The sequence below is a fragment of the Protopterus annectens genome, chromosome 10.part0 (genome assembly GCF_019279795.1).
Source record: "Protopterus annectens isolate FY-2018-M chromosome 10.part0, PAN1.0, whole genome shotgun sequence".
Taxonomy (NCBI): domain Eukaryota; kingdom Metazoa; phylum Chordata; order Ceratodontiformes; family Protopteridae; genus Protopterus; species Protopterus annectens.
This window is the reverse complement of record NC_056744.1, coordinates 657124147-657136405: the sequence shown is the minus strand read 5'-3', so window position 1 is coordinate 657136405 and position 12259 is coordinate 657124147. Positions and strand designations below refer to the sequence as shown.

The 12259-nt window shown below is 40.6% G+C and overlaps 1 protein-coding gene across 1 annotated transcript in view; it reads left to right on the top strand.

Annotated features, from left to right (window-relative positions):
- USP24 (ubiquitin specific peptidase 24) overlaps window positions 1–12259 on the top strand; it is a 4679666-nt gene that overhangs the window by 1143495 nt on the left and 3523912 nt on the right. The window contains exon 15 of the mRNA XM_044085508.1: window positions 6286–6447. Coding sequence (XP_043941443.1) covers window positions 6286–6447 — 162 coding nt within the window. The remainder of the gene's footprint in view (window positions 1–6285; window positions 6448–12259) is intronic.

Below are 12259 nucleotides of genomic sequence, written 5' to 3'. Positions count from 1 at the left end.
TGTATATATATATATGTGTGTGTGTGTATATATATATATATGTATGTATATGTTGCATATGTGTATATATGTATATGTATATATATATATATATATATATATATATATATATATATGCGTATATTTATATATATATGTGTATATGTATATATGTATATATATATATTTGTGTATATGTATGTATATATTTGTATATATATGTGTATATATATATATATATATATATATATATATATGTATATGTATATATATATATATATATATATATCTATATGTATATATATATATCTATATGTATATGAATTACAGTATATAGACTGCAATCCACCGTCAGCTAGGTTTATAGTTAACAGCGGAAAGAACACGGTTCGGACTGGTTAAAACTTTAATAATAAAACATCTCAATAAAAACAATTCTGTTAATTGCTTTCATCTGCGCAAAATGCAGACTTCATCAGAACCATTAAGCTTAGTAACCAAACACTCTTTTAAAGCCTTTTTGGCACCAAATAAGCACTACACAAATTTAAAGTGCTAGTGGCTAATTTCATATAGTCATTCATATAATTCTAGAATTTGTACAAATTCTCATCAATGTCAGCTAGGATCACTCAATTCATAGTCTGTAACACAAATAAAAATCTCAGTACATATTATGACTATTTGAGTTCTTTGTGAAATGTATACTGTATTAATATAATTTAAAAAAAAAAAAAACTATTTCCTATCCATGTATAATCACCTTATACTAAACACTATTATTTTATTATAATGTATTGCACTAGTCCGTACCTAAAATATAAATAATTTGCATATCCAATTCCTAATACATAAAAAATAAATAATTAATAAATAAATGAATTAATAAATAACTCCATACATATTGTAAATTTATTGAAATTAAATATTTGAACACCTTATACTACACTAAAACCTACAAGTATATACTGCCCTAGTCAGTGCCTACAGAATGAATGCATGTCTGTGGCCAGACCAGAAAACATGTTTCTTGGAAGAGGTGAAGGCAATATTGACTTATGTAGTTTGAGAGTTGATTATAAACCAGTTTTTATAAGATTTTCCCAAGGGCAGGTAGGATGGAGATTTTGCATAAATCACTGGATATCATGCTGCTGTTTTATTTTATTTTATTTTTTTTTTGGGGGGGGGGGGTGCTACAACTTTTGCTGTTTTCCATACACTGAGCATACAGTTTAGTGTTAAGCAAATGCATGCAACATAGGAGTAACTATGTACTCCGTACACTGCAATACCATCCAGGGGAAAGGTTAGTCCCTAGAGGCAGGTCTAGTTTTAGGTTTTCAAGGAGAGGTATGTCATCTTTGACTGTAATTCTTTTAAAAATGAAAGGGCATACAGCAGGGTTGAGGGAGAGGTTGCGTGAGACAGTGAGCTGACAGATGGAAGAGTAGAGAAAGTACAGTTGTGTACACTTACCATAAATGTAGATGTTACACTGTATTCACTGTTGCAGTCTTAACAAATGGGTTATCCAAGCTCCCGGAAGACCTAAGGTCAGCCAGAATACCAAAGGTAAGTAAAAATGCCATCGGTTGTAAAGGACGTCAGAGAGTCCAATACAAAAGTAGGTAGCCGACATCACTTCCTCAGTCTTTCTTGTCATAACAGTCAGGAGCCCCCACAAAATAAGGCTTAAACAATTTGACAAATAATTTAAGCCTGTACCTCCTTCCAGGACATAAGGTAAACTCGTGTTTTTTTTTATAATATATATATATATATATATATATATATATATATATATATATATAATAGTACCTACTTGTCTTTTCCAAGTTTGAGATGGACTGGGTGAGCCTTTTTGAGAGGAGTAGGGTGAGAGTGTGGGGGAGGGGATTTGGAAGATAGCCACAGTGACTTATCTGAGAAGGGAAACACTCCCACATTTGGGGTCCCTTTCAGGTTTTCCTAGAAAATGTTTCCTAGGCAGCTTCTTGTGCTTTTGGGGAGGTCTGTGTTCTCTGCTGACAAAAATTAGTAGACGTGGATGAGTAGCTCCTCTTGTGTGAATGTACTAAGTTAAATATAATTTGTCAGCAGTCTTTCCTAGTTTTACTTTGGTCCTGTAATGTTTTCAGTAGGCTAGCTGGTTGTCAGAGCAAAAGATCTTTGACAAGGGCTGAATCAATGAGCTTAGCTTTAAAATCTTCTGGCATGGGCTGGTTGTGTGACCGTGCTGTCTGTGGATGACTGTACCAGTAGCAGTTGCTGTGGAGGAGTCCTCAACAGCATCATAGCTCCATTTTATATTGTGTCTGGACACTTGAGTGGCATGATTTACCAGGGACGAACTTTGTTTCTTAGACTCTAAACCCTGCATATCCACCAGTACCTTGCTTAGACTGTTAAGGGTTCATAATGGGTATTTGGACTGCTGAGTCTGATAATATGTAGCCCTGAAAGCCAGAATCAATGCGGTATAATCCCCCCCCCCCCCCCATCCATGACACTGCTGTCCTTGTCGAAAGGAGGAACATTAGCATTTGGTAGCAGCTTAGTTTTCCCTGACTAAGTCAGAAGAGAGGGATGCAGCTGATCAGCTACAGGATTCTTATAAAGGAACTTAAGTCCTCTGGCACTGGGGCAAATCTTTGTCTGGCTTTTTTTGGGAGCAGGAGGCTGCAAGTCAGGAGCGGAGGAGGAGGATTTGAAAGCATCAAATGCCTCCAGGACTTGAGGAACATGGGAGGTATTAAGAGTGTACACCTCCAAGAGGCTGCAGTATTGACTCCCACACAAAAATGTTTCATGTTTAAAATGGTCTCCCCAAAGGATGTCTCTTCCACAGGGGGGATTGGGTGAAATAGAAATCTCATCTGAAGGGATCTGATAAGCGTGTGAATTTGAGATGAGTAGGCTAATGAATGGTCATCAGAATCTGTGACCTAGAAGAATGCACAGTAACCTGAGGGGTAAGAGGAGGGACAGCAGCTGAAAGCAGTTGAAGGCTATAATGGCCTTGAAAAAGCCCTGAGAGAAGTCCATCCACTCCTCCTCCTAGGAGGAGGAGGGGAGAAGACATACTTGGTCTTTTGTTGTTTTTTTTAGGGATGACATTCTCTTGAACCAAGTGTGAAGGTTCCAAACACTGAAGTACCTCAGTCAGCTTGCAGGGAATCTCTTCCCTAACTAAAATCTGTAGGGACTTTTCTGTTCACTCTGAAATGATGATGTACAGTTCTGCATTTTTATTAGCAGTAATAGTCTCTTTGAATGCATGATCCTGTGATGCTGTACCAGCCTTTTGCAGGGTCACAGTAGAGTGAATCTGAGATAGTCAGACGTACTGTGCGTTCTGTAAACTCTGCAGGTTTGTCTTGAGTCAAATTGGGCAGACAAGCATCAAGCCTAGATCTCTTTTTTTTTTCTTCTTCTTCTTATGAGATGGAAGTACGTTTGGAGTGGGCCAGATGCTAAAGTTGTTGAGTCTCCAAGAAAGTGTTTAGCAAAGACAAACTGGATAGTTAAGTCTTGGGAACAAAGGACTGACAAATTGAGCAGGCTTTTATAATCATCATGTTCTGCACCTAGGCATTAGAGATACTGGATATGGGGATGTTTGTAGGAAATTTGCTTACTGTACTCACACTTTCCCCTCCTTGCTGACATCTAACAAAGTACAACAAAACAGTGTATATAAGTAGAAAGGTTCCCCAATGGGGCACTTATTGAATCCAAGAAGCTAATAGTACCAGCAACCACGTGAAGATCAGACCTGCATTTGGGCTGGCAATGAGGTAGTCTTAAGGATTTGCATTTATAGGTCCACAATGTGATTGCGAGGTGAGGTCTTTAACATTCATGCTCCAGGGAAGGTTTAAGATTTGCTATTCTGGCTTTGTCAGTAGTGAAAACACATCTGTTTGGAATACTGCAACAGTGATTTAAGTCAGGACATAATCTCACAGCACAAGCTGTAAATGCTGTGCTTCAGATTACATAACCTAGTCTCCCTAATTTCTGACACATACAGAGATGCTACAGTGAAAGTGATGGGTAGTAACTCCTAATATGTTGCTGCTGTAACTGATGTAAATGTTGTACATAATAACTTCTTTTGACAACCTTCTTAATTTTTTTTCTATGGTATATTAACTGTTTCTTTAGTTTTAGTATGTTGCTTTATCATATTAGTTTTTATTTTTTCACTTGAGTTCTGGCTGAGACTGAAATTGATGCAGTGAGATCAGTGCTTAACCCCAGTTAACAAGTTGTATGAATGAACTGACATTTTTACTGGCCGTTTTTTATTTTTCAGTTTCTGTTATCAAACTGGGAAAGCTCAGATCAACCTGTTAGTCATTGTGCTGCTATCTTGAACGTTTCCTCTTCAGAAGCAAAAGTTAGTGAATATAATAAAATGAAAATAGAGTTTAAAAATGGTAGAAATTTGTCCCTTGTTAGTAAGGGTTTTAGGGTTATTTTATTAGTAATGGTTTGACAGTTCTTAAGGGTATCTTCTCAGCTCTGAGTATTTTTTTTTGTTTACCTTATCGCATTACTAGGCTTTTCTTGCCCTGAGCCTGATATAAAAATTGAATTTATAATGTTGTAGGTGATTTTTTTCTAATTAAGAGTTGTACTTGGTATTCAGATGTTTCATCTTTTAATGTCTGTATATTAGTTATGAATGATAATGTTTCTTTAAGTTAGTTACTGCGTGTTGAAGCTCAGTTCTTCATCCTTAGTCCCTCTGCCTTACTTTGCCCGGTAATAATTTAGGCAAGAGCTTGTAAGTCAGATCATTTTACCTGCTGGTAGGTATGGTTTAAGCTGACCTCACGCTATAGAAACTTGTTTTAGCAAACCAGGTGATGAATTTAAGATGAATTGGTTTTGAACTCTGTCCCATTGCCCCTTTGTAAGTATTCTGGGCAGGTTTTACACTACAGTGTATCTTTATGCTGTTATTCATGGCAGTCTTATGCTGCTAACACTTTTATTCTCACATTTATTGTCTGTCGAAGTTTACATTGTCTGCCTACCTGCATGTAACAGTGTTGTAAAGGTGTTTATTCAAATTTGCTGTTATTTATGGGACCATTTCTGTACCATGTCGTTGTCCAGGTTACTGTAAGTAGCAGCATTATTTTATGCTACTGAGCCTGATAAGAGTTACCAGTAGCATAAATGGTAGTTTGTATAAGGAGGTAACCTTTTGTGTATGATAGATGGCCCCTTCATTTTTTACTCTGCTTCCCCATTTGCACAATTTCTATATCGACACAGTGGTCATTTCCTTGTAGGAATTAACTGTGGCAGCACTGGGATACCCGACATCCCAACGCGTGTTTATTCAGTCATCAGTCCCCATCCATCCAGTTTAACCTATTCATTCTCTTGCACTGTGGGGAGGGTTAACTGACTGGCAGTCACTTAAGACAACCATCTACTGTGGTATGGGACATTGTATGCTGCAGTGTCTTCCACACAATGAGCTGCAGTGAAGGGTGTCCCTTCATATCTGCAAGGGCAAGCCGTGTCCCTGACCTTGAAGCATGAATGGTGTATTCCCTGGTCTCCACTAGGGAAATTGCATCACCCGAGCTCTCTGTCTTTGTGCATCCCTCCCCAGGAAAGTTAAGTGGGCCTCACTCCTTTTCCTGTTTGCTTTGTTTCACCAGTGCTAAGCAACTAATTGAACCCTGGTCTCCTGGGTTGCAGTCAGGACTCTGTCTGCTTTCACCATGGAGCCAGGTGGATACTCAGATTTTTTTTTAATGTCTTCAGCTGTGCATTTCCCTTTGAGAAATGTATTTTTTCCGTATAGTTCTTTATCTTGCTTGAGTTATCTAAACTGTTTTTAACAGTTCAGAAAGCCCTTACCATTGCTGAATTGTAGCTAGCAAGTGAGATCTCTCAGGTCTGTCCTTCAGAGTTTAATCTTAACAAATGTCACATTACAATAAGCTATGCATTTGGCCACTGTAAGAGGTTGAGGGGGAGGGCTATAGCTTTGTATATCTGTAACTTTGTTTTCTCTGGAGCAGAAAACCAGTCTGCAGTTGTTTCCCTTACCCAACCATCTGATTCTTAAATTCGTTTTAACCCCACTTATTGACACTGTTAAGTGTTTTTCCCTGTGTTAGTAAACTGGCATTAGACTGGATAAGTAGTAATGTAAGTTTTAACTGTAAGCTTGCAGAAGAGGCATGTTTAGAATTTGTCTAACACATCAAGTCTCCAGATGGAATTAACCATCTGTTTTAAATGTTCAGTAATGAGTTTTGTTTTCTGATGTAGGTATTGGAGGTGCTGTGGGACCTGGCTCATCTTCCGTCATTGCCATGCGGTTTAGTTCAGCAAGCTCTGGAGGAACATCTCACCATTCTCAGTGATGCTTATGCTGTGAAGGAAGTTATTAAAAAAGCCTACATTGTTAAGTGCATTGAAGACATTAAAAAGGTGAGGATGTCACTGGTTTAAGTAAGGTTGTGTAAGTAAAGAATTTTTGCCATTTTGCTTTATCATAGCTGCCCTGTTTTGGGAAAATTCACTGTGACTAAAAATCATAACATTTGATCTAATGTCAGTTTTCATTGTATCCTCAACTTATGGGTTCGGCTGTGTTCCTCAGATCTGAGACTACCATTACTAAAATTCATGGTAACCAAAAATCTCTGGAGCGTCTCCCTTACCCATAGTGTACCATTCCCTAAGATGCCTCAGATCTCATTTGCCACTTTTCGTAAAAAGTGGTCAGCCTTAGCTCTCGAGTTATCTTCAGAGAAGTGTTTTTTCATATTATCTTTAAATTTTTCCTCTTTGCTTATAAATTTTATTTGTATATTTCTCCCTTATCCTTATTACAAAAATTTTAATCCCAGAACAATTGCCAATAGAATAAGTTGATTCTTAAGACTGCTTCCATCTTCCTTTGACAAAGCTCTTTCTAGGGCTCACTCCCCCAAAATAAAATCTAAGGAGTCATTGTCCAAGTCTCCTAGGCCCTCTGCCTCCTTGACTCTTATCTTTGGAGCTGCCAGGGAAAAGACAAAGAATGGATCTGAAACCAGTTTAAGGCCACTCTCCCCTGGATCCTAAGAAGAAATCAACAGATCAAACAGTCTCAGAAAAAAAATCTTCTGATGCGATAAGCGTTTCTAGGACTAGGTAGTCTATGTATGATGGAGTGCCTTACCAGGTTGTCTCATCCTTTTTGGAAAGACGTCTGTCTAAGTCACCATCCCTTGGCTTATCTCACTGTGCCAGGAGTTGAATTGAAGAAATTGTGGACAAAATGATGAGAAAGTTTCTCTCGGCACAGATACAAATAAGGGTTTTACCGGCTGTTACCCCCTTGAGTCAGGAAGTCTGTCCATGTACTAAACCACCACTACTTGCTCTTCTCTGATCCCTCTGGTTGCTTCAGAGTCCATGGAACCTTACCTTCTGGGTTTGTCTGGCCGTGAACCAAAGATAGCCTTATCTTTGGATCTGAAGCTTGCTCTGAGTGCACCGGCTCTAACATCTTCTGATCCGGATGACTCTGAGCCAAGGCTCCCTTGTCGGCTTCAGGGTGTTGGAGTTGATTAAGAGGATTTTGGAGCTATCTGTGGCCCTCAGAGCCTCGGCATTGGACAGTTAAGCTCTGACTTCCTCTGTGGGGTGATTGCTTTCAGGGTAGAGGGAGGCAGCGGTTCAGTAGCCTCCCTATTCAGGGCTGATGTCTTCCTTCTCTCTGGAACATTTTGCCTTCGAGATAGTGAAGAGAGTATTCTCTGCTCTGACTAGATGGGGACACATCCTACCCCCTCGGATATCCTGTCTATTTCCCAAATGTCACTGCACTTGGATCAGCATCATTCTACTCCACAGGGACAGCCAGCTCAAGACCTCCACACCACTCAGCAGTGTTATACAATCTCTTCCGAAACTTAACAGGAACATCCCACTGAGGAAGTACCTAGGAAGAGAGAGAGTGCATGGACTCTCTGTAGGAGTCAGTCACTGAAGATACTGATTTTTATGGAGAAGGGTCCCTACGATCACCTCCAGAAGACATTTTATTTGGAGTCATCCTAAGATCCTTAAGCAGAGAGGTGGGTGGTCCTCCAGCAACCCTTTACCAGAGGAATCAGTATTTCTGGAGGCCTTTGGAGCTGGCCTATCTTCCTCCTGGATTACTCTGCCCACCGACAAGCTTATTGATTTGGTCTCTCAACAGGCGTCGCCTGATTGAGCCCTAAGAGGCAAGATTAGATTCTGGCTCCACCTGTCGGGAAGGAATTCTGGAGTAAGGGGGGGTGCCCTTGGATGCCATGGTCGTGGTGGCAGCCACCAAGAAGGAACTTGTTGAGCATAGTTCCTCTGTTTATCCCCCCTAAGAAGGAATCTAGGGCGATGGACAGGTTTGGGAGGCATGTGCATGCTTCACCGACCTTTGCCCTTAGGTTGCTAAACTATTTGGCACATTTTACTAGACTACAAAGGGACTTGATCAAGGAACTATCAAAATCCCTTTCTGAGACCATTACTGCTGAGGCTGTATTGTTTGTAACCTCTCAGTTGGCTACCCTCTAATCTAATTTGAATTCATCCATGAGGCTTATATCGCTTGGAGCCAAAGGAACCTCAAGGACAGCAGGTTCAAGCATATGTCTATTAAGTGACATGCTTGGATGGCTGTGATTTTGCGGAGCCTTTCATGTCCTTATTCGACAATGCTGCCTTTAACATCATTTCCTTGTTTGGCCCAAAAGTGAAGGACACATAAGCAGAGGTGAAAAGGATGGTAAGGTCCTCTCTGCAGTGGACGTATGTTTTTTGATTCCTCAAAGATCCTCTTCTAGGAATCGACGAGCTGGCTGGAAGATGTTAGAAAGTCCCAGGGTCCTTTCCAGGACACACATGGAAGCAGTCTTCCTAAGGGCAGGAGGGGGAACTGTAATGGATGACAACACCCACATGGCAGAGGAGGCCTGCAAAACCAGGGCTCCAGAGATTCTTTCTGTGATGGTCCTTAACAGTGCTCATGAAAGGAGGGCCCGATTGTTCCTCCTCTGGAGGCAATCTGGGGTCAACTATCCCTACACCACAGAGCCTGGCTAAATTTAACAAGAGATACTTGGATGCAGAGGATTATTTCCAGAGACTGTATAATTCCCTTTTCTCTTTCACCCCCAACTGTGTGCAAAATTCCAGATGTTCCACCCAGTCAGAGGAAAGCAGCAGCACTAGAAAAAAAAAACTGCTAGAAGAGTCATCCAAGAGGTCCCACCACACCAGATAGAATCTAGAACTTGCTCAAGATTCTTTTTAGTGCCAAAGAAAACAGGGGACTAAAGAATAAATCTTGGATCTCACTACTTTGAACTGGTCAGTTCAGCATACAAAGTTTCTGATGGTCATGGTTCAGTCAGTTTTACCCTTCCTGGGCAAGGACGACTGGATGTGCTCGATAGACCTTCGGGATGTGTACTATCACATCAAAATGAACAGATATTACACTTCCAACTGGGAGCCAATCACCACCAGTTCAGAGCACTGCCCTTTGGTCTCACTACAGCCCCCAGGATGATCACCAAATTTTATGGCAGTGGTAGCAGCTCATTTGAGACTGCAGAGATTGCGCTTCCTTATCAAGACAAATGGCTCATTTCCGCCCTGACCAGACATCATCCGGGAATAATCATAAATTGCAGGAAGTATCAGTTGCAGCCAACATAAACTTTGGAATTCATAGGAGCAGTCTTTAGTATGATATCAGTGATAAGTCTCTCTTTCTCTCTCGAGTTCACACTATCAGACTCCAGGTCGTGAGAATAGTTATCAGTACTAAGATTTCTGTCCAGTTGATCCTTCAAGCCTTGGGGTCAATGTCAGCTGCCCTAATATTAGTTCCTCTAGCAAGATTTCATATGAGAATTCTTCAGTGGATGCTAGCAACACAGTGGTAGGTTCTTACCAACACATGTCAGCACAAATAAGAATCACTGAGGCATGCAAGAGAGATCTCTGGTGGTGGATTCAGTCAGATCAGGTTCTACAAGGCTGTCCTTTCATTCTCCCTTCACCAAAGGCCATAGTGACCAGGGACCCTTCCCAGACTGGGTGAGCAGGGCACTTCCTGGGGAAAACAGTCCAAGGCACTTGGTCCCCTGCAGAGGCCAGTTTGCATATCACTGCCCTAGAGATGAGATCAGTGCCCTTAGCATTGCAGGCCTTCCAGGATACACTCCCTTTAAGGACAATTGTGATTCAGACAATATGTCAGTAGTTTGGTACATTAGCAAATAAGGAGGTACCAGATCTTACCCCTTGTGTTGAGAAACACTCAGAGTGTGACATTGGGTGATCTCATCCAACTGCTTTCTCATAGCAATGCACATCCTGGAGAAGTCCACTGTGATAGCAGACAAATTGAGCGGGTCCCTTCTTCTACCTCACGAGTGGTCTCTGAACATGAAAGTGACAGAAATGATTTTCTGTTAATGAGGCCAGCCTTGCTGTGATCTTCTGGCTTCTTCCCTAAACAACAAATGCAGCAGCTACTGTGCCCTAATTCCCCCTCAGGGGGAATCACTGAGGAATGCTTTATTTCATGATTGGCCTCCCGGTCTACTTTATGCTTATCCGCCAATTCCCCTATTTCCAAAATTTCTTCAGGAAGCTGCCAAGTTGAAGAGCAAAGTCCTCCTTGCACTTTACTGGTCTCTACAGATATGGTTCCCCTTCCTGTGGCCTCATCTACTTTGCCAACCTCGGATTCTGGATCTGATTCCAGACTCTTGTCTCACCCGGCATGCATGATTCATCTGGATATTTCAAAAATTAAGCTGATAGCTTGGTTTCTTCAGTACTGTTAATAGTCGGACAACCACTGCTCTCTCTCCTGTCATATTCTTCTATCTTCCCATGAGTCTTCCACAAGAAAACTTTAGACAAGTAAATGGAAAAGACTTATTTGCTAGGCACAACAAAAATACGTTTATCTCTTCTCAGCTACAATACATAGTGTACTTGAATTTTTGGCAACAATTTTTAATGAGGGGGCTAGCTCCTCAATGATTGAAGTTCAATTAGCAGTAATATCTAACTTTCATTTTGGATTTGAAAATTCTTCTATGGCTTCTTCTATACTTTGTAAAGCTTGTTTGAGAGGTACACTCCTGCAGTGACCCCTTATAAGGATCCTACTCCAACATGGAATTTGAACTTGGTACAGTAGGCTGCAATTCATCCTCCCTTTGAGCCAGCGCATCTATATCAGAAAATTGAATAATTAAAATATCAAACGCTCTAAAGAGTGAAAATGCTGAAACTCGTATTCGTTATTGTGGGGGGCGCAGCCCCCCCACTAAATATATATTCCAACTCCAAGATCGCACTACAGTGAGCAAAGGGCAAATATTCCAATCTTCACTGTACTGTGATCTCAAAAAAAGCACTTTGAGGTCCTGCATTTTCACTGTTCAGAACGTTTGATATTTTGAACATTCGATGTTTTGATATAGACCCGAACCAGCAGCTGTATGCGATCTTAAGCTCCTGACCTGGAAAACTATCTTTCTAGTGGCCATTTTACCTCTGCTAGAAAAATTTCAGAGGTTCAAGTATCATCATCTAAGCCTTCCTACTTGATTTTTCACAAGGATGGGTCACTTCATGTACCAATGCATCTTTCCTTCTCAAAGTGGTGTCAGAATCCAGTGTCAATCAATCCATTAATTTGCCAGTATTCTTTCCTAAATTTGCAAAAAAAGATGAATATATGTTGCATTTATTGGATGTTCATAAAAAATTATGTTTTTACTTATTTAGGAAAAAAGAAGTTAGGAAGCTAGATCAGTTGTGTGCTTTGCAGATTTGAAATTGGGCAAACCAATTGCAAAGGTAACTTTAGCCAGATGGCTGGCTGATTGCATTTCATTTATCTATAACAAGATAGGTCTAACCTTGACGAAACCTCAAACAGCCCACTCAGCTAAGTCCGTGGAGACCTCTTCAGTCTTTCTGTCTGGAGCTTCTATGGATGATATATGTGAGGCTGGTACTTGGACAAACCCTCGTACCTCTCTCACTCATTACAGACTGGATCTGGTCTCGAGGAGAACAGCCTTTGGGTCAGTTATGCTCGGGAATATCCTTCCTTAGAGTCCACCCGGGATTTTTAGGTAGCTGGGGACTGTGTCCCATAAGTTGAGGATGGAAAGAGAACTGACAACATCAGATAAAGTTTTATGTGCTTACCATAACGTTCCATCTGTGCTGTCCA